The sequence below is a fragment of the Aquarana catesbeiana genome, linkage group LG05 (genome assembly GCF_042186555.1).
Source record: "Aquarana catesbeiana isolate 2022-GZ linkage group LG05, ASM4218655v1, whole genome shotgun sequence".
Classification (NCBI taxonomy): Eukaryota; Metazoa; Chordata; class Amphibia; order Anura; family Ranidae; genus Aquarana; species Aquarana catesbeiana.
The window spans coordinates 616,641,876-616,660,948 of NC_133328.1; the positions used below are offsets into that span (position 1 = coordinate 616,641,876).

At 43.2% G+C, this 19,073-nt stretch overlaps 1 protein-coding gene across 1 annotated transcript in view; it reads left to right on the top strand.

The window, feature by feature from the left end:
• EFR3A (EFR3 homolog A) overlaps positions 1-19,073 on the top strand; it is a 194,655-nt gene that overhangs the window by 112,099 nt on the left and 63,483 nt on the right. The window contains 2 exon segments of the mRNA XM_073632263.1: positions 5,842-6,014; positions 16,994-17,069. Coding sequence (XP_073488364.1) covers positions 5,842-6,014; positions 16,994-17,069 — 249 coding nt within the window.

Consider the following 19,073-nt stretch of genomic DNA (forward strand, 5'->3'; position numbering starts at 1 on the left):
GGTCGGGGCTCTGTGTCTGAATGGACACAGGGTTCTGTGACTCGGCTCGGGTGCCCCCATAGCAAGCTGCCTGCTGTGGGGGCACTCGACAGGAGGGAGGGGTCAGGAGCAGCGAAGAGGGACCCCGAGAAGAGGAAGATCCGGGCTGCTCTGTGCAAATCCACTGCAACAGAGCAGGTAAGTATTTAACATGATTTTTTTTTTTTTTTAACCACTTGACGACCGCCTCACGCCGATGTACGTCGGCAAAGTGGCACGGACAGGCAAAATCACGTACAGGGTACGTGATTTGCCTTCCGCGGGTGGGGGGTCCGATCGGACCCCCCCCCGGTGCCCGAGGCGGTCGTCTTTTGTCCAGCGGCGATCGGTGATGAGGGGGAGACCATCCGTTCGTGGCCCCCCCCTCGCGATCGCCGCCGGCCAATGAAAACACTCCTTTGCTGCTGTATGCTAAACAGCAGCAAAGGAAGTGATGTCATCTCCCCTCGGGTCGGTATTTTCCGTTCCGGCCCGAGGAGAGAAGACATCTATGTGAGTGCACCAACACACACACACACAGTAGAACATGCCAGGCACACAAAACACCCCGATCCCCCCCCCGATCGCCCCCCGATCCCCCCCCAATCACCCCCCCCCCCCCCCCTGTCACAAACTGACACCAGCAGGTTTTTTTTTTTTTTTTTTTTTTTTTTTTTTTCTGATTACTGCATAGTGTCAGTTTGTGACAGTTACAGTGTTGGGACAGTGAGTATTACCCCCCTTTAGGTCTAGGATACCCCCCTAACCCCCCCTAATAAAGTTTTAACCCCTTGATCACCCCCTGTCACCAGTGTCACTAAGTGATCATTTTTCTGATCGCTGTATTAGTGTCGCTGGTGACGCTAGTTAGTGAGGTAAATATTTAGGTTCGCCGTCAGCGTTTTATAGCGTCAGGGACCCCCATATACTACCTAATAAATGTTTTAACCCCTTGATTGCCCCCTAGTTAACCCTTTCACCACTGATCACCGTATAACCGTTACGGGTGACGCTGGTTAGTTCGTTTATTTTTTATAGTGTCAGGGCACCCGCCGTTTATTACCAAATAAAGGTTTAGCCCCCTGATCGCCCGGCGGTGATATGCGTCGCCCCAGGCAGCGTCAGATTAGCGCCAGTACGGCTAACACCCACGCATGCAGCATACGCCTCCCTTAGTGGTATAGTATCTGATCGGATCAATATCTGATCCGATCAGATCTATACTAGCGTCCCCAGCAGTTTAGGGTTCCCAAAAACGCAGTGTTAGCGGGATCAGCCCAGATACCTGCTAGCACCTGCGTTTTGTGCCTCCGCCCAGCCCACCCAAGTGCAGTATCGATCGATCACTGTCACTTACAAAACACTAAACGCATAACTGCAGCGTTCACAGAGTCAGGCCTGATCCCTGCGATCGCTAACAGTTTTTTTTGTAGCGTTTTGGTGAACTGGCAAGCACCAGCCCCAGGCAGCGTCAGATTAGCGCCAGTACCACTAACACCCACGCACGCACCGTACACCTCCCTTAGTGGTATAGTATCTGATCGCATCAATATCTGATCCGATCAGATCTATACTAGCGTCACCAGCAGTTTAGGGTTCCCAAAAACGCAGTGTTAGCGGGATCAGCCCAGATACCTGCTAGCACCTGCGTTTTGCCCCTCCGCCCGGCCCGGCCCAGCCCACCCAAGTGCAGTATCGATCGATCACTGACACTTACAAAACACTAAACGCATAACTGCAGCGTTCGCAGAGTCAGGCCTGATCCCTGCGATCGCTAACGTTTTTTGGTAGCGTTTTGGTGAACTGGCAAGCGCCAGCGGCCTAGTACACCCCGGTCGTAGTCAAACCAGCACTGCAGTAACACTTGGTGACGTGGCGAGTCCCATAAGTGCAGTTGAAGCTGGTGAGGTGGCAAGCACAAGTAGTGTCCCGCTGCCACCAGAAAGACAAACACAGGCCCGTCGTGCCCATAGTGCCCTTCCTGCTGCATTCGCCAATCCTAATTGGGAACCCACCACTTCTGCAGCGCCCATACTTCCCCCATTCACATCCCCAACCAAATGCAGTCGGCTGCATGAGAGGCATTTTTATGTCCTCCCGAGTACCCCTACCCAACGAACCCCCCAAAAAAGATGTCGTGTCTGCAGCAAGCGCGGATATAGGCGTGACACCCGCTATTATTGTCCCTCCTGTCCTGACAATCCTGGTCTTTGCATTGGTGAATGTTTTGAACGCTACCATTCATTAGTTGAGTATTAGCGTAGGGTACAGCATTGCACAGACTAGGCACACTTTCACAGGGTCTCCCAAGATGCCATCGCATTTTGAGAGACCTGAACCTGGAACCGGTTACCGTTATAAAAGTTAGTTACAAAAAAAAGTGTAAAAAAAAAAAAAATATGAAATAAAAAAAAATAGTTGTTGTTTTATTGTTCTCTCTCTCTCTATTGTTCTGCTCTTTTTTACTGTATTCTATTCTGCAATGTTTTATTGTTATTGTTATTGTTATTATGTTTTATCATGTTTGTTTTTCAGGTGTGTAATTATTTACACTTTACTGTGCTTTATTGTTAACCATTGTTAACCATTTTTTTGTCTTCAGGTACGCCATTCACGACTTTGAGTGGTTATACCAGAATGATGCCTGCAGGTTTAGGTATCATCTTGGTATCATTCTTTTCAGCCAGCGGTCGGCTTTCATGTAAAAGCAATCCTAGCGGCTAATTAGCCTCTAGACTGCTTTTACAAGCCGTGGGAGGGAATGCCCCCCCCCCCCACCGTCTTCCGTGTTTTTCTCTGGCTCTCCTGTCTCAACAGGGAACCTGAGAATGCAGCCGGTGATTCAGCCAGCTGACCATAGAGCTGATCAGAGACCAGAGTGGCTCCAAACATCTCTATGGCCTAAGAAACCGGAAGCTACGAGTATTTCATGACTTAGATTTCGCCGGATGTAAATAGCGACATTGGGAAATTGGGGAAGCATTTTATCACACCGATCTTGGTGTGGTCAGATGCTTTGAGGGCAGAGGAGAGATCTAGGGTCTAATAGACCACAATTTTTTCAAAAAAGAGTACCTGTCACTACCTATTGCTATCATAGGGGATATTTACATTCCCCGAGATAACAATAAAAATGATTAAAAAAAAAAATATGAAAGGAACAGTTTAAAAGTAAGATTAAAAAAGCAAAAAAATAATAAAGAAAAAAAAAAAAAAAAAAAACCACCCCTGTCGCCCCCTGCTCTCGCGCTAAGGCGAACGCAAGCGGCGGTCTGTCGTCAAACATAAACAGCAATTGCACCATGCATGTGAGGTATCACCGCGAAGGCCAGATCGAGTGCAGTAATTTTTCCAGTAGACCTCCTCTGTAAATCTAAAGTGGTAACCTGTAAAGGCTTTTGAAGGCTTTTAAACATGTATTTATTTTGTTGCCACTGCACGTTTGTGCGCAATTTTAAAGCATGTCATGTTTGGTATCCATGTACTCGGCCTAAGATCATCTTTTTTATTTCATCAAACATTTGGGCAATATAGCATGTTTTAGTGCATTAAAATTAAAAAAAGTGTGTTTTTTCCCCAAAAAATGCGTTTGAAAAATCGCTGCGCAATTACTGTGTGAAAAAAAAAAATGAAACACCCACCATTTTAATCTGTAGGGCATTTGCTTTAAAAAAATATATAATGTTTGGGGGTTCAAAGTAATTTTTTTGCAAAAAAAAAAAACTTTTTCATGTAAACAATAAGTGTCAGAAAGGGCTTTGTCTTCAAGTGGTTAGAAGAGTGGGTGATGTGTGACATAAGCTTCTAAATGTTGTGCATAAAATGCCAGGACAGTTCAAAACCCCCCCAAATGACCCCATTTTGGAAAGTAGACACCCCAAGCTATTTGCTGAGAGGCATGTCGAGTCCATGGAATATTTTATATTGCGACACAAGTTGCGGGAAAGAGACAAATTTTTTTTTTTTTTTTTTTTTTTTTTTTGCACAAAGTTGTCACTAAATGATATATTGCTCAAACATGCCATGGAAATATGTGAAATTACACCCCAAAATACATTCTGCTGCTTCTCCTGAGTACGGGGATACCACATGTGTGAGACTTTTTGGGAGCCTAGCCGCGTACGGGACCCCGAAAACCAAGCACCGCCTTCAGGCTTTCTAAGGCCGTAAATTTTTGATTTCACTCTTCACTGCCTATCGCAGTTTCGGAGGCCATGGAATGCCCAGGTGGCACAAAACCCCCCCAAATGACCCCATTTTGGAAAGTAGACACCCCAAGCTATTTGCTGAGAGGTATAGTGAGTATTTTGCAGACCTCACTTTTTGTCACAAAGTTTTGAAAATTGAAAAAAGAAAAAAAAAAAATGTTTTTTCTTGTCTTTCTTCATTTTCAAAAACAAATGAGAGCTGCAAAATACTCACCATGCCTTTCAGCAAATAGCTTGGGGTGTCTACTTTCCAAAATGGGGTCATTTGGGGGGGTTTTGTGCCACCTGGGCATTCCATGGCCTCCGAAACTGTGATAGGCAGTAAAGAGTGAAATCAAAAATTTTCACCCTTAGAAATCCTGAAGGCAGTGATTGGTTTTCGGGGTCCCGTACGCGGCTAGGCTCCCAAAAAGTCCCACACATGTGGTATCCCCATACTCAGGAGAAGCAGCTAAATGTATTTTGGGGTGCAATTCCACATAGGCCCATGGCCTGTGTGAGCAATATATCATTTAGTGACAACTTTATGAAAAAAAAAAAAAAAAAAAAAAAAGTGTCACTTTCCCGCAACTTGTGTCAAAATATAAAATATTCCATGGACTCAATATGCCTCTCAGCAAATAGCTTGGGGTGTCTACTTTCCAAAATGGGGTCATTTTGGGGGGTTTTGTGCCACCTGGGCATTCCATGGCCTCCGAAACTGTGATAGGCAGTGAAGAGTGAAAGCAAAAATTTACACCCTTAGAAACCCTGAAGGCGGTGCTTGGTTTTCGGGGCCCCGTACGCGGCTAGGCTCCTAAAAAGTCCCACACATGTGGTATCCCCGTACTCAGGAGAAGCAGCTAAATGTATTTTGGGGTGCAATTCCACATAGGCCCATGGCCTGTGTGAGCAATATATCATTTAGTGACGACTTTTTGTAAATATTTTTTTTTTTTTTTTGTCATTTTTCAATCACTTGGGACAAAAAAAATAAATATTCAATGGGTTCAACATGCCTCTCAGCAATTTCCTTGGGGTGTCTACTTTCCAAAATGGGGTCATTTGGGGGGGTTTTGTACTGCCCTGCCATTTTAGCACCTCAAGAAATGACATAGGCAGTCATAAACTAAAAGCTGTGTAAATTCCAGAAAATGTACCCTAGTTTGTAGACGCTATAACTTTTGCGCAAACCAATAAATATACGCTTATTGACATTTTTTTTACCAAAGACATGTGGCCGAATACATTTTGGCCTAAATGTATGACTAAAATTTAGTTTATTGGATTTTTTTTATAACAAAAAGTAGAAAATATCATTTTTTTTCAAAATTTTCGGTCTTTTTCCGTTTATAGCGCAAAAAATAAAAACCGCAGAGGTGATCAAATACCATCAAAAGAAAGCTCTATTTGTGGGAAGAAAAGGACGCAAATTTCGTTTGGGTACAGCATTGCATGACCGCGCAATTAGCAGTTAAAGCGACGCAGTGCCAAATTGGAAAAAGACCTCTGGTCCTTAGGCAGCATAATGGTCCGGGGCTCAAGTGGTTAAACTAGACTTTACAATCACTTTAAACTTTTAGCGGTTCTTTGGTTTATTTGGGTATATTGTAAATGATTTCGCTTTTCTTGACAGGTGACCTCAGGCTATAAAGCAAAGAGCATAGCAGCAGCGCTGCCCTGCCCGATTCTGGATCCTCTGCTCTCGCCATCTCTGATGGAAGATTTGGAGCTGCGCCAGCTAGTACTAGAGATTTTGCACAATCTTATAGATCGCCATGACAACAGAGCCAAGCTGCGAGGCATCAGGTACCCCACCGATTAAAGCCGACTTGCTAACCTCTGGTCATTTTCTTTTGCAGGATTAGAGTTACTAAATGCACACAAGTATATTTAGCATACAGAGTCCTTTAACCACTTCAATACCCGGCACTTTCATCCCTTTACTGCCCAGGCCAATTTTTGGCTTTCAGTGCTATCGCACTTTGAATGACCGTTAACGCGGTCATGCAACACTGTAACCATATGATATTTTTATCATTTTTGAGACAGAGCTTTATTTTGGTGGTATTTAATCACCACTGGGTTTTTTATTTTTTGGTAAACAAACTAAAAAATGGCAAAGATTTTTTAGTTTCTGTTCTAAAAATTTGCAAATGATGGCTGCACTGATGGGGCTGCACTGATGGGGCTGCACTGAGGGGGCTGCACTGAGGGGGCTGCACTGATGGGGCTGCACTGAGGGGGCTGCACTGAGGGGGCTGCACTGAGGGGGCTGCACTGAGGGGGCTGCACTGAGGGGGCTGCACTGAGGGGGCTCCACTGAGGGGGCTCCACTGAGGGGGCTGCACTGAGGGGGCTGCACTGAGGGGGCTCCACTGATGCGGCCGGCACTGAGGGGGCTGCACTGAGGGGGCTCCACTGATGCGGCCGGCACTGATGGGGCTGCACTGATGGGGCTGCACTGATGGGGCTGCACTGATGGGGCTGCACTGATGGGGCTGCACTGATGGGGCTGCACTGATGGGGCTGCACTGATGGGGCTGCACTGATGGGGCTGCACTGATGAGGCAGCACTGCTGAACTGATGGGGCTGCCCTGATTATCTGTGTACATGTCCCCTGTCAAACTTGCTGGTTACCGACTCTCCTCTCCTCTCGCTGTGACAGGAAGAACATAGAACGAATGAAGAACGTAGTGCCGATAACCGGCAAATCTTTTTTCATTGTGATCAGCTGCGATTGGACATATGGTGATTGGCCCTGTACCTCATTCACAGAGCGTGCCGGATGCGCACCCAGGGGGGCGTGGTTCTGGGAGGATGTCCAGGGACAACAGAGCCACGCTGTAGCCGTCTTTTGGCTATAGCTTGGTCATGAAGTGGTTAATATGGATCTTACAGTAAAAAGCAAGGCCTGCATAATAGTTCAGGATGCCTCCTTCATACTAATTTGGCACCATTAAAGGTAAAAAAAAAAAAAAAAAAAGTTACTAAATATACTTACCTCACCTCCGGCTTCTTGAATGCAGGAAATGACACCTTCATCCTACTGGTGAGATTCCAGGGAATGGTGGGTATTCCAGATCTCATAGGATGACGCCCCCATGCTGTGCTCCCATGCTGTGCTCCCATGTGAGCAGCCTCACGTTCTCTGCTTTTAATATACATATATAAATGAAAGGCGCCATGCAGACTTCCCCTTATGGGTGCAGCCATGACACAACTTTCTTCATAGCCCTCATCTTGTGGTGAACTAGAAGTACTTTAAAGCAGTTGTAAAGGCAGAAGGTTTTTTGTCTTAATGCATTCTATGCATTAAGATGAAAAGTGTTCTGTGTGTAGCAACCTCCTCAGCACCCCCTAATATTTACCTAAGCCCCAACTCTCTCCAGCGATGTGCATGAGTCCCTCGGCCGTCCGGAACTCTCCTCCTGATTGGTTGAGACACAGCAGCGGCGTCATTGGCTCCCGTAGCTGTCAATCAAAGTCAGTTAGCCAATCGGAGTGGGGGGGGGGGGGGGCGAGGCTGAATGTCAGCTCCATGTCTGAATGGACACACGGAGCTGCAGCTCGGCTCGACAGGAGGGAAGGGCCAGGAGAGGCAAAGAGGGACCCGAAAAGAGGAGGATCCAGGCTGCCCTGTGTATATCCACTGCAATAGAGCAGGTAAGTATACCATGTTTGTTGTTCTTCTTTTTTTTTTTTTTAAATGAGACTTTACAATCAATTTAAACTAGATTAGACACATTTTTCCAGTTTAGTTAAAGTGGTTGTAAACCTCAGGCATGCAATATGAACAAAGCATATCCCTCTAGCAGTGATGGCGAACCTTGGCACCCCAGATGTTTTGGAACTACATTTCCCATGATGCTTTTGCACTCTGCAGTGTCGTTGAGTATCATGGGAAATGTAGTTCCAATACAGCTGGGGGGGCCAAGGTTTGCTGTCACTGCTCTATAGCATAAGTGCTCAACCTGTGGCCCGCCAGCTGTTGAGGAACTACAAGTCTCATGAGGCATTGCAAGTGTGACAGTTAACAGCATGACTCCTAAAGGCAGAGGCATGATGGGACTTGTAGTTCTGCACCAGGTGGAGGCCCACAGGTTGAGCACCCGTGCTCTGTCTATAGTGTGTGAGTGTCATTTCTGTCTGCTGCCTCCTTCCTCTGCTATCAGCATGAGTCACCTCTGACACGTTTTTCGGACACAAAGAGAAAAAATTGTGACGGGGGGGGGGTGCCTCCATCAACACAGCCTGGGATTGACCTCCTCAGCCCTGTTCCTGTGTGCTGGGTACAGGGGGGTGTGTTCCTTCTCCCCAATCGGCTAACCTCGCTGAGCTCTGCAGTGTGTAATTGCAGCTCCCTGCTTTCTGACAACTGCTTCAAGTTGGATGGTTTGCACTTGTGAACAGCAATCTTTAAGTCTGACCACAGATTTTCTATTGGATTGAGGTCTGGGCTTTGACTAGGCCATTCCAACACATTTACATGTTTCCCTTAAACCACTCAAGTGTTGCTTTAGCAGTGTGTTTGGGGTCATTGTCCTGCTGGAAGGTGAACCTCCGTCCTAGCCTTAAATCACACACAGAGTGCTACAGGTTTTGTTCAAGAATATCCCTGTATTTAGCACCATCCATCTTTCCCTCAACTCTGACCAATTTCCCAGTCCCGACTGCTGTAAAACGTCCCCACAGCATGATGCTGCCACCACCATGTTTCACAGTGGGGATGGTGTTCTTTGGGTGATGTGATGTGTTGCGTTTGCGCCAGACATAGTGTTTTCTTTGCTGGCCAAAAAGTTCAATTTTAGTCTCATCAGACCAGAGCACCTTTCTCCATACATTTTGGGAGTCTCCCACATGCCTTTTCGCAAACTCACAACGTGCCATTTTGTTTTTTGCTCAAAGTAATGGCTTTCTTCTGGCCACTCTGCCATAAAGCACAACTCTATGGAGCGTACGGCTTATTGTGGTCCTATGTACAGATACTCCAGTCTCTGATGTGGAACTCTGCAGCTCCTCCAGGGTTACCTTAGGTCTCTGTGCTCCTCTCTGATTAATGCCCTCCTTGCCCGGTCCGTGAGTTTTGGTGTGCGGACGTCTCTTGGCAGGTTTGCTGTTGTGCCGTGTTCTTTCCATTTGGTTATGATAGATTTGATGGTGCTCTTAGGGATCATCAAAGATTTGGATATTTTTGTATAACCTAACCCTGACTTGTACTTCTCAACAACATTGTCCCTTACTTGTTTGGAGAGTTCCTTGGTCTTCATGGCAGTGTTTGGTTAGTGGTGCCTCTTGCTTAGGTGTTGCAGCCTCTGGGGCCTTTCAAAAACGTGTGTATATGTAATGACAGATCATGTGACACTTAGATTGCACACAGGTGGACATCATTTCCCTAATTATGTGACTTCTGAAGGTAATTGGTTGCACCTGAGCTTTTTATGGGCTTTATAACAAAGGGGGTGAACATACGCACATGCCAATTATCAGTTTTTTTATTTCTGAAAAATAGTTTTATGTAAATATTTTTCTAATTTTACTTCACCAACTTAGACTATTGTGTTCTGAACCGTCCCATATAATTCAGATTAAAAAAAACATTGAACTAAAGGCTGTAATGTAACAAAATAGGTAAAAATCCGGGGGGGGGGGGGGGGGGGGGGTGAATACTTTTGCAAGGCACTGTATGTGAGGGTTTAAAACCAATTTAATGCAACCATAACTTCTCTCTGGCTTTCCTGTTCTGCATATTGTTTCCAAGTCAGAGACTCCATGAACAAGAAGCCAGGAAACTAGTATTTTCATAAGCAGGACAGCAATAGTAGTTCCCTTGTACATGTTCCTATTTCAAATCCCTGAGTATTCTATGCTGCTATAGAAAGCTTATCTGCCGCATAGTTATCCTAATTAAGTATGTAATTGTGTTTTTGTTTAGCAGAAAACGCTTTTTTTCCTGCAAATATTGTGCCATAGAAATGATGGCTTATAATTATTTTGACAGTTTTCATCACAGAAGATTGAAAATGCAGCGCAATTGCTGAACATAGCTGTAATTAAGTGATAATATTTAATACCAGGCCGACTGCCGATTTTCCTGTAGAACTGCCTGTTCTCTGGGTGCAGCATGAATCTGTGATGAGCCCGAAGAGAAAATGTCATTTCTAGAAACATTTCTTTTCATTGTTTGCAGATTCATTTGCATATTTTGCAGTTTTCAAGGTGTGCGGCTTTATCAGTTTTCTGCCTTTTTTAAACCTGTTCTAATAAACCGCTAGCGAGCATCGGGAAGGCAGGCGCCTGGAGGAGAAGATATATAACTTCATAGATCTGCTTGGGCACCTAGGAATGTGTAAAGTCATCTATGTTCCCAAATGGAGGAATGGATATCTTTGTCTATATAAACTTGATTTTTATTGTAAACCTCTATGCTATGAGGAAGGCTCTGGCCGAAACGCGTTAGTATTATAGATTTAGCATTGATGTTATTGCACAATAAAGATTTGTAAGAAGAAGCAATGGTGGTGCAGGCATTTCTTGCTATTTTGATGTTCACGGACAAGCCTGAGCACCGATCTTTACCGATATTACTTTACAATTGTGCAGTAGAGCTTGGGTGAGTCTTTGTCTACATATATTTTTTATTTATTTTTTTTTTTTTGTCTACATATATTTTATTTTTTATTTATTTATTTATTTTTTTGTCTACATATATGCTTCCAAATGTGTCCGCCCTCTCCATACTATCACACTTCATTCAACTGTGCATGACACTGAGGCACCATTAAAGGGTCAAGAGACCAAAACTCTGCCTTCTGAGTTCAGATAACTAGAGTGAGTTGGAATATGTCTAAAGGGGTGTGAGGACACCCCTGGGCTCCTTCTTTTCACCCCTACTACCCTGTTTCCCCGAAAATAAGACCTACTCCAAAAATAAGACCTAGCGCTATTTTTGGGAGTGGCTGCAATATAAGCCCTAGTTAAAGTTGTTGTCAAAACATCTAATTGTTTTGTAAAAAGATTATATAGGGTGTAGTGTGTCTCCTTTTGTAACTTTATTGTTAAAAATACCTTATTTACAGCTCCGCTGGGCACTCACGTGACCCGCCGGAAAACTTCTCCTCCCAGCTGACGTCAGCGGCCCCTCCCTCTGCAGTGTTCGGAGCGGGGAAGAAGAGCTCCGGCGGGTCACATGAGTGCACAGTGGCGCTGTAAATAAGGTATTTTCCACAATAAAGTTACATAAGGAGACACACTGCACATTATGTAATCTTTTTACAAAACGGATTACATCATTTTACAAGGACTTTAACCAAGGTTTATTTTTGGGATTACAGAATGCCACAATGCTGACTCCTGAGCTGGCAGGGGGAGAGAAGACAGAGGACACAGGAACTTTTTTAAAAACATTTTCCTGTTTTGATCCAGTTTTTTTTAGAACATAGAGAGGGGTAAATGACGCAGCACAAGCACTGTTCTGTCTATCATGCTTTAAAGGATCAAGATATATAATTTTTTTTTTTTTAGGGTTTTTTTTAATCATTTTAAGATTGTCACAATGACTGTATTTGAATAAACGTAGATTATTGTACATACCATAAATAAATAAGACATCCCCTGAAAATAAGCCCTAGTGTGTTTTTTGTAGCCAAAATTAATATAAGACCCGGTTTTATTTTCAGAGAAACACAGTAGCAATACACCTATTTTAACTCTTTCACGCCTAAGCCTATTTCTGACATTTTGTTGCTTACAAGTTAAAATATTTATTTTTTACTAGAAAATGATATATAGATAGATGTATATCTATATAGATATATATCTATTAGCAGAGACCCTAGAGAATAAAATGGTGATTGTTGCAATATTTTATGTCACATGGTATTTGCACAGTGGTCTTTCAAACGCACTTTTTTTTTTTTTTTGAGGAAAAAAAACCCTTTCATGAACTAAAAAAAAAAAAAATGAAACTGTAAAGTTAGCCCAATTTTTTTGTATAATGTGAAAGATGTTACGCTGAGTAAATAGATACCTAACATGTCATGCTTTGAAATTGCACACACTCATGGAAAGGCGACAAACTACGGTACCTCAAAATCTCCACAGGCAATGCTTTAAAAAAAAATGTAACGGTTACCAGGTTGAAGATACAGAGGAGGTCTTTTGCTATAATTATTACACTTACTCTAACAATTGCGGTGATTTGAACACCGTTTACATATGCGGGCAAGACTTAGGCATGCGTTTTCTTTGCTGCGTGAGCTCACAGGGATGGGGGCGCTTTAAAAAAAAAAAAAAAAACATTTCTTATTTATTTTCTTTTTTTTTTTTTTACATTGTCACTTTAAAAAAAATAAATAAAAAATTCTGATCACTTTTATTGCTGTCGCAAGGAATGCAAACATCCCTTGTGATAGTAATAGGTGGTGACAGGTACTCTTTATGTAGGGATCGCCACAATATCTAAAAGACCCCCGATCCCTCCTTTGCACTTCAAAGTATTCAGATCGCCAAAAACGGCGATTCTGAATACTGTAATTTTTTTTTTAAATCGGGCGCTATTGGCAGCCGAGTAAACCGCAAATGACGTAGTGACGTCACTTCTGTGTGTTTACATAGGAGACTGTAACAAAGCCATTCTTTGGCTTTATTCCAGTCTCACTCTAGCTGGCGGAAGTGCCGGATCGTGGAACGGGAGGCCTGGGAAGAGCGGCGGAAGGTGGCAGGAGGGGGGGGGGGGGGTGTCCCCTCCCGCTCCTTTTGGGATAACAGCCGAGCAGCTTTAAGCCGCATCAGTTGTTATCCCTAAAGAGCCGACTGGCTGCTCTAAAAAAACGGTACCGCGGTGATGCCTGCAACTGCAGTTCATGCTCCGGTATAACCCCTTCAAGCCAAGGCCACATATTTGTGTACGGTCGACGCTAAGGGGTTAAAGTCCGCAGAGGTAAAAGCCCAACTGGTGATACTAAACAGAGAAGTGTTAATTGCCATAATTTTTTCACATAAATCATATACACGGCCAGGTACGTTGTTTCACCCAGTGATTGGACACATCGGGAGCCAATAAGCGGGTCTGGCGGCCGTTTGGGGGAATGACAGAACGGTGGTCTGCCAAGACAAGGCAGACCGTCGTTCTGTCACAGAGAAAGAGAGATCTGTGATTCCTACTAATTGGGAACACGGATCTCTCTCCTTGTCTAGTGTCAACAACCCCCACACAGTTAGAACACAGTGAGGGAACACATTTAACCCTTTATCCACCCTGATGTTAACCCTTTCCCTGCCAGTGTCATTTATGCAGTGTCAGTGCATTTATTTATTTTTTTTAGCACTGTATTGCTGTCACTGGTCCCCAAAAAGTGTCACTTAGTGTCCAATTTGTCCGCCACTATATCGCAGTCCCACTAAAAATTGCTGATCGCTGCCATTACTAGTAAATGGTAAAAAAAAAAGTCCCAAAATCTATCCCATAGTATGTTGACGGGATCACTTTTGCCCCAACCAATCAATATACGCTTATTGGGATTTTTTTTTTCCAGCAATATGTAGCAAAATACATATTGGCCTAAATTGATGAAGAGATTTAAATTTTTTTACATATTTTTATTGGCTGTGTTTTATAGCAGAATGTAAAAATGATTGTTTTTATTTTTTATTTTTTTTCAAAACTGTCGGCCTTTTTTTTGTTTATAGTGCTAAAAAATAAAAACTGCAGAGGTGATCAAATGCCACCAAAAGAAAGCTCTATCGGACACTTTTGACACTATTTTGGGACCATTTTGTCATTTATACAGCGATCGGAGCTACAAATAGCCACTGATTACTGTATAAATGACACTGGCAGGGAAGGGGGTTAACCACTAGGGGGCGATCAAGGGGTTAAGTGTGTTCTAGGGAGTGATTCTAACTGTAGGGGGGATTGTCTCTCACTAGAACATGACAGAGATCACTGCTCCCGATGACAGGGAGCAGTAGATCCCTGTCATGTTGCTAGGCAGAACAGGGAAATGCCCTGTTTACATTGGCATCTTCCCGTTCTGCCTCTCCTCGCCGCAATTGCGGGCCGCCGGAGAACATCGAGTTCCTGGGACCCGCGGGCACGATCCTGCGGTGCGCGCCCGCTAGGCGGCAAATTCAATGGGACGTACAGGTACGCCCATTTGCCTGCCTGTGCCATTCTGCCGACGTATATGTGTGTGCGGTGGTCGGCAAGTGGTTAAGGGGGTAAATCCTTCCGGGAATTAAGTGGTTAAAGGCACAGGGACGCACTGGACACCCAGTAAATAGCACCATGGCAGTGGATTTTTCCCTTCCATGTGCTCCTTGCTGTTAAGGCCAGTTATCGGCTGGAGGAGTTGCAGTTTGTTTGTACCGTTGGCTATTTAGTGGGGGGGCACACTGGACACTATAGTCCATTGTGCTATTTGCTGGGTTTTTAGTGCGCCCCCTGTGCCTTCTAAGGAGGAGTGGGTTCCCTCCAGGCTCACCTGCGATTAATCTATCCATTATTAAGTGTTCTTGCATAGCAAGACCACTTACTGTTATCTCACATATATATTATTCTTATTATTATAGCCAAATTTACCACCCTAACTCCTCCCACAGTTTTTACACTACATAGACAAGTAATATACCGAAACGTGCGGATTGTTCCCGAATGGTGTGCTATTACTTTGTGGAACGTTTCGCCGAATGGTTCACGAAATATCGTTGTTTTTGCGGTGAAATTGGTCCCATAGGAATGAATGGGGAAACTAGAGTGGGAGATGACAAAAGCTGGAAAATCAGAACATGATTTCTAAACTGCCGCCACTCCCTCATTTTCAAGCCCACCTACACAAATCTTATATCAAAACGTTCAGCTATCCCTGCTGCCACTAAACATGTCCACGGCTAAGCCATAGTCCTGATAGTTTTCACAATATGACCATTTGTTTGCAACTCACGCCGTCCATTGACATTCATTGAAACTACACTCTAGCCCCCTCCAAATTTGAAGGGCAATTTCTAAACTGCGACTGTGCCTTCATTTTTAATATTTCAGAGACATACTCTACATCAAAATCTAGGTCTGGGTCTTGTGATTCTCACAATATAAAGATCTTCGCTGTAGGATGTATAGTTTTTAAAATACGGCCATTTGTTTAGAGGTCATTTCAGGAAATTTTAGCCATTAATCAGAGTGTACTGTTAGTGTTTGTTTTGTTGCCATGGTTACCAAAGCTTCTGTTATACACAGGGGGGAAGGTGGCTGGAGCATCTCAGCTGATTACAGAGCCCGGGGGAGGGGACAGACACACCATGTACTGATTTATAATAGAGGAATATGATGGGGCAGTTTTGATGGGGTAATTCTGATGGGGCAGTTTTGATGAAGCAGTATTTGGGAAGCATAAACAGGGCATGAGCGTTGCTAGGAAACAGTGGTTGTAAACACAAGATGCTGAGACACTCCAAATGCATGTGACTTCATCTGCTAGACTTGATAATGCTTGTAGACTCCTCCCACAGTTTTCACACTACAGAGACAAATAATATACCGAAACGAGCGGATTGTTCCCGATTGGTGTGTTATTACTTTGTGGAATGTTTTGCCGAATGGTCCATGAAATGACGTTTTTGCAGCGAAATTGGTCCCATAGGAATGAATGGCGAAATGTTCAAAACTAGAGTGGGAGGTGACAAAAGCTGACAACCCCATGATCAGCCAAAACATTATGACCACCCCATGTAAAAAAAATATATATTTTTGAAAAAAAAAATAATTAAAAAAATATATATATATATTTTTGAAAAAAAAAAAATTTTTGAAAAAAATAAAAATAAAATCATTTTTGGAAAAAAAAATATTTTTGAAAAAAAAAAATCATTTTTGAAAAAATGTTCAACTCTTTCAGCTAATGATGAGACTTCAACTTTTTTACTACTATTTATACTTTTTAAAATATTAAGCATTTTAACACTTTTCACAGTTACTCCAGCCACTCCAACCACACAACAGTTACTCAAGCCACTCCACCCAGTTGCTCCGCCCACTCCAGTTGTAGAGGCAAGAACACTTTTCACAATTTCCCCAGAAATTGTACCTTTTCTAGTTATATATGTGCTCCTACTATAGAGGCTCTCAAAATGTATAGAGTTAGAACGGCAGATAATACCGGGCTGTCTCATTCCATTCACTCTAGGTGGCTCAAATCATTATTCATGCTTATGGTCTCAAGGATTGGGTTTTGCTCTTTCCTGCCAATGCGCACTCTACTTTGAATACTAGATTTGGGCTTTCATATACTCTCTACATTCTACCAAATAAATGCTTCAGCATATATGCCAGTTTCAGGCATCATATCCTTGAGGCAGCTCTTTGGGCTGCAGCCAGTCCCGGTTCTCCTTTTTTTTTTTTTTTTTTTTTCTTGGACACTCCTTCTGAATGCCATAAAGGTTTAAGATTTCACGTATCCCTCAATATTGAAAAAAAAAAAAAATAGGATTGTTGTACTAACTGTAAAATAATTTTCTTGGGAGAGCCACAAGCTTTTGCTACAAAACTGATGCATGCTATTGTAGTATTATGGGTTATCCTGGGCTGGCCTGCACTTTTTCTTGTTTGCCAGCCTTCAATCCTCCTGTATAACCTCAAGGTTTAGGACTTCCTGTGCCTCCTCAATGTACTCCAAGAAGGTTTTTACAGTGAGTACAAAAATCCTATTTTTTTTTTTTTAACTTTCTAACAAAGATAGACCCTTTCAAACATGATTAAGGTAAAAATTTTGCTGTGTTTTTGTTTTCTCAGAATAATTCCTGATGTCGGCGACATCAAGATAAAACGGGACAAAATCAGCAGGCAAGACGTGAGCTTTACTAAGAAGGTAAGTCCTAAACTGTCCAGTCTATATCTCCCGAAACTGGCTTCTGCCAGAGATCTGATGTATATCTTCAGTCAGTGTTGTGGATTTGTCTTCATTTGGGAAGCAGCGTGTCAACTGAAGGCAATTCAATCCAGCCAGCCTTTGTTTAGGTCTCCACCTTATGTACTACTCTGTAAATATAGAGAAGTGGGATTATAACGGTGCTATCAACAACTGAGAATCATAACAAATTGAGGAAAAATAATTTATTTTTATTGGTACAAGAAACAAAAGCGAAAAAGAAACAAAATATATGGAAATAGTTAAAATCAATAATAGAGCATATACAATACAAGTATTGGGTTGCTGGCAGCCCAAAGGAGAAGGAAAAGGTGGTCACAGGTGGGTGTTGATTCCCAACATGTTTCACCAGTGATGGCTTCCTCGGGGGATAGTGTGAGACCACCATAATAATCCAGCTCTAACATGAAGAAATTTAACAAATATATGCAAGAATACATAAACACAAAAAGAAAATAAATGTTGTCATGACCTCAGGAAAATGCACAGCACATACCTCTATCAATCCGGAACCAGAAGATGGAGGGAATTTTGTTGCTAAATTGCCTCCCTAAACCTTATTGGTTCCTTGTTTTGGCATAGACCACACCAAACTTGGTGAGTCAGTGAATAGTTAACCCCTCATTTTCTTGGGTCTGACCCACCCACCATTTATATTTCTTAAAACAAAAGGATTGCAGCTATAGGTACTGTGAGGGTATTGAAAGTTGATCAACATATCTGGTATCTTGCTTTGTTCCTCGGTCTGTTCCAGCCCACACACCTTCTTGCTTGTATACTTCCCCTGCAGCACTGGCTTACCAAGCTGTTGCCTGGACACTGAATCCAACCTAGAGACAAATTTTGACCTTGGGGGGGACCTGGGGCATTTCATATTTGGGGGGGGGCCTTTATATACAGAGTTGGTTTACATTCTCAATGACAGTCACATATTTTTAACCACTTGCCGACCAGCCACCGTCTTTATACTGCGGCAGGTCGGCACGATCCCGCAAACCGTTGTAGCTATTCATCGGTCCCTTTAAGGGGGTAAGCAGGCGTGCCGATGCTCGTGACCGGCAGTCGCGATGACTGCCGGCTATGAGCGATCGCGGGCACGAGAGGCAGAACAGGGACGTGTGTGTGAGTACACATACACATCCCAGTTCTGTGAGGAGAGAGAGATTGTGAGTTCCTACGAGCTGGGAACCACAATCTCTCATCTTCTATAGTCAGTCCCATCCCCCACAGTTAGAACACACACAGGGAACACAGTTAATCCCTTGATCGCCCCCTAGTGTTAACCCCTTCCCTGCCAGTGACATTTATACAGTAATCAGTGCATTTTTCTAGCACTGATCGCTGTATAACCCAAAATGTGTCAAAAGTGTCCGATGTGTCCGCCATAATGTGGCAGTCCCAATAAAAATCGCAGATCGCTGCCATTACTAGTAAAAAAAATAATAAAAATGCCATAAATCTATCCTCTATTTTGTAGACAATATAACTTTTGCGCAATCCAATCAATATACGCTTTTTGCGATTTTTGTTTATTACCAGAAATATGTAGAAGAATACATATCTGCCTAAACTGAGGAAAAAATTTTCTTTTTTTAAAAAAAATTGACGCTATTCATTACAGCAAAAAGTACAAAATATTGTGTTTTTATCAAAATTGTCGCTCTATTTTTGTTTATAGCGCAAAAAACCGCAGAGATCAAATGCCACTAAAAGAAAGCTTTATTTGTGGGAAAAAAAGGACGTCAATTTTGTTTGGGTACATCGTAGCACGACCGCAAAATTGTCAGTTAAAGCGACGCAGTGCCATATCGCAAAAAATTGGCTTGGTCATTGAGCAGCCAAATCTTCCGGGGCTGAAGTGGTTAAAATGAATGACACAATGTCTGCTATTTCCCTGCTGTAGCAAATTGGATCATGCTTTGCTGGGATTTTTCGTCTTCCTCT